This window comes from Leishmania panamensis (assembly GCF_000755165.1).
Source record: "Leishmania panamensis strain MHOM/PA/94/PSC-1 chromosome 26 sequence".
Lineage (NCBI taxonomy): Eukaryota > Euglenozoa > Kinetoplastea > Trypanosomatida > Trypanosomatidae > Leishmania > Leishmania panamensis.
In genome coordinates this window covers 675193-678616 of record NC_025872.1, presented here as the reverse complement: position 1 = coordinate 678616, position 3424 = coordinate 675193, and the positions used below count along the sequence as shown (strand labels likewise).

Below are 3424 nucleotides of genomic sequence, written 5' to 3'. Positions count from 1 at the left end.
ATGCGCCCGCGCCTGTGCACTTATATGATTGCAGAATGGAGTCCGCTTACGCGTTAGAGGCACAGAGAGAACGAGAGAGAGAGACCTACACGCACAAAGAGCAGCAGACAAAAAAAAATCGCCCCGATCCATCACGAGAGGGGAGACGCGCTCATGGAGAACATCAGCTCACTTGCGTGAAGCTTGAGGAGAAAAGCTCAGAGACGTGCTTTGAACAGTTGAGCGTCAGTGAGTTGAGCAACGAAGCCCTCTCAGTTAATCCGCCAAGACGAGGAGAGAGATTAGGGGAGAGGCTACGTTGTCACACACACACACAGCTTGTGCTGGTGTGTTCTCGCTAACCCTCGATCGGCTTCATGCCTCGCGCCAATACCGGGAACCCCTTCGGCTGCACGCGGGCGTTGTTGATCTCCAGCACATCGCCCATCTTTTGGTAGTCAAATCGGCGACTTTTCGTTCCGTACGTGGCCTGCAACTCCTCCAGCAGCTTCTTCGCCGCCGCCTCGCGATGCCAGCGGTTGGTGAGTCGGTAGGTGTGCGCCATATCGTCGAGGTCGCCGGTCGGCATCTGGTCCACGTACGGCTCCTGATAGAAGCCCTCCCATTTGAGCTGCTCCTCCGCCTCTGCGTCGCTGTTGAACGTGATGGCGTGCGAGAGCGGACGCTCGACGCTAAGAGGGTCCAACTTGTCCTCGCTGGAGGTCATGTACTCGTCCATGTGCGGCGAGGACTGCCGGTAGAGATGACGCATCGCCTCCGACACTGGCTGGACCCCAGGGACGAGAGGGTCATCAATGAGCTGCCGGCGCGCCTGCCCATCGTTTTCAGCTTCATTAGTGTCGCTACCCAGCTGCAAGTCCGTGGCGTGCGCCTGTGCGCGGAGCTCCTCGTCTGACAGCCGGCGCATCGCACTCGCGCGCAGCAACGCCTCTTTATCTTTCTCTTTTGCGCTTTGTTGGACATCCTCAATGTAGCGGACGAAGGCGTCGCCGTCGAAGTTGTGTGGCAGCTGAAGCTGACGCCGACTCCAGTCCACATCAAGCTCAGGGCTCAGCAGAAACGTGAACTCCTTCCAGTCCCAGTGCGCCAGCGCAGGGCCAATGCGGAAGAGCTCCTTTGCCCACCCCAACCGCTGCGCGTACGTGCAGTCGTTGTTTACGAAAGCGTCCACACCGCCTGGCTCCACCATGTCGCGGAATTCCTTCAAGTGCCACATTGTTGTCTCCAGCATCTGCTTCGACACTCTGTAAAGCTTGCGTTGCAGGTCAAGCTTGCCGTGAAGCGCCTGTAGCCATTTGCGGAGCTGCTCGCTTGTTTTCATGGACACGTCAACGATGACGACGCCGTTGGCACGCGTGGCGTGATGCATACCAAGCTCGATAGTCAGGTTTGTCAGCCCGTACCCGTGTAGGAGCTCCTTGTTGCGATGTAGCAGCCGCAGCACATCCATCGCCTCCTTGTGCGAGCACGAAATGAGAACGTCATCCAACTCCAGCGCCCTGCACAGCTCTGCAATGAGCTGCTCCACCTCCGTTGCGAGCGTCGTCACTAACGCGCGGCACTGCGCGATGGAGGCGGCGTTCTGTTGAAGGAAGCTGATAAACTGCATCGCCGTAAAGTCCCACGGAATCGTCAGGCCACCTGTGATGCCGGCACCAATGGCGAAGTGGTCATCGATAATCAGCGGCATCGAGCTCCACTGATCATAGTGCAGCTCGCCAAGAGAGACGCGTATGGTATGCAGCGCTGCGGAGCACTGCAAGGGGGACAGGGTCTTGGCGAAAAGCACCTGATCGGCGTCCATCAGCTCCTCGAGGGTGGGGACACTTGTCAGTGTCCACTGCATCGTCATGGCCTCACTCGCCTCGTCCAGGAGGGTCTTGCCGCCACTCTTTCTCTTCACCCGCGGATCCGTTTGATGACGACGACGCAACGGTTTTGCCTCCCGCCGCGCCGCAGCCGCGTCTTCTGCGACTGACATGGACGCTGTCACGGAGTCGATGCACTCGGCTCGACGCAGCAAGTCGCGCAAGAACTTATTCACGGCGCGCTCCACCAGGCCACGGTTCGACTCACTTGCCACAAAGCCCTGCGGAAGTTCAAACGTAGAGTGGATGAGAGCCGTTTGGGAGTCGTGGCGCGATGACGCGCTGCCACCAGCGCCAGAGTCGTCAAAGCCACTGCCATCTGACGGCCAATCGGCGGGCTGACCTGCTTGCTTCGTGAAGAGGGACCCCATTGACTGATCACCGCCGCTGCTTCGGGCACCACTTGCGCACGCTGACCGCTGCATGGTGGCGGCGTTGGCGCTGCCATCCTCTTTGTCGTCGATGCGACGGTAGAAGCTGAAGGAGATGGACGTAGCTGGTGGTGAGCGCAGAGTCCCCTGTTTGAACTCCCTCGCCCACGCAAGCAATTCATTGAGCTGCGCCACTGAGTTCTGGTTCACAGTTTGCTGCTGCACATTGTGGTGAAAGAAGTCGGGGTGCACCTTCAGGAAGAACGCGTTCAGAGCCTTCTTGTACATGGCGGTAGCAGCAATACAAGATGATGATCAGCGCGGAGCGGCCGGCACACGTGCGCGCGCGGGAAGAGAGAGAGGGATGTGCTCAATGCAGTCCCATCCCCCCTCCTCCTACGGTCGGAGAGAGCAAAGATGAAGGTTGAGGAGGCAAGAAAAGAAACAAAGGAGAGCTGCCCTTGTATGTATCCCCTGGGAGTGACTGGGTGGGGGTACGTATGGTGCAGGCCATTCGCAACGGCGTGCATTGATGCATGTGCGTGTAGGCGCGCACGTGTGAGGGTGCACAAGCACGCGAAACTCATCGACGCATGTGAGCGTTCACCGTTGCAACACAGCAAGACAGAAAAGAAGAGAGAGCGTGGCGAGAAGTGGACGGTTGCAGTTGGAGCGGGTAGTAGTGATGGGGGGGGGGGGGGGCGGGTCAGAGAGTAGGCCGCAGTTCCCTACGCACACATTAACGCCCCACGACACGTCGGGCCCACAGCACAGGCGTTTGCACCGCCGCGGGAGCAGACATGTGCATGACAGCCCGCCACCACCGCATTCATGAATGATGACAAGGGAGAGAGAAGAGTCTGGGGAAGACGATACCAATGTGGCGCCTGCGTCATGCCGCACGGTGTGGGTATCCACGCAGAAGAAATAAAAGGCATGAATGAGGAGGCCCCACAACATGCGCACAGGCACATGGCATTCCGTGCATATTGCATATCCGCGCCTTACCCTTTTTCCTCCACTCCAGTTGAGGAGTGCGCACACGCGCGCGCCATCATACTTCCGATCCGCACATGTCTCGTGCGGGTGGGAAACATGCGCTGCCCAGCGGTTGAAAAGTGATGGAATGGATGGGGAAAACGAAGAGAAGAAGAGCGTGCGTGGAGACAACGTGGGCACGCACAT

General features: G+C 58.7%; 1 protein-coding gene across 1 annotated transcript; it reads right to left on the bottom strand.

The window, feature by feature from the left end:
* Positions 1 to 337: 337 nt before the first annotated feature.
* LPMP_261850 (hypothetical protein) lies at positions 338 to 2527 on the bottom strand (the record flags this gene model as incomplete). Its single annotated transcript, XM_010701702.1, has 1 exon — positions 338 to 2527. One exon carries the CDS (start codon positions 2525 to 2527, stop codon positions 338 to 340), a length of 2190 nt encoding a protein of 729 aa, XP_010700004.1.
* Between the last annotated feature and the right edge of the window lie 897 nt (positions 2528 to 3424).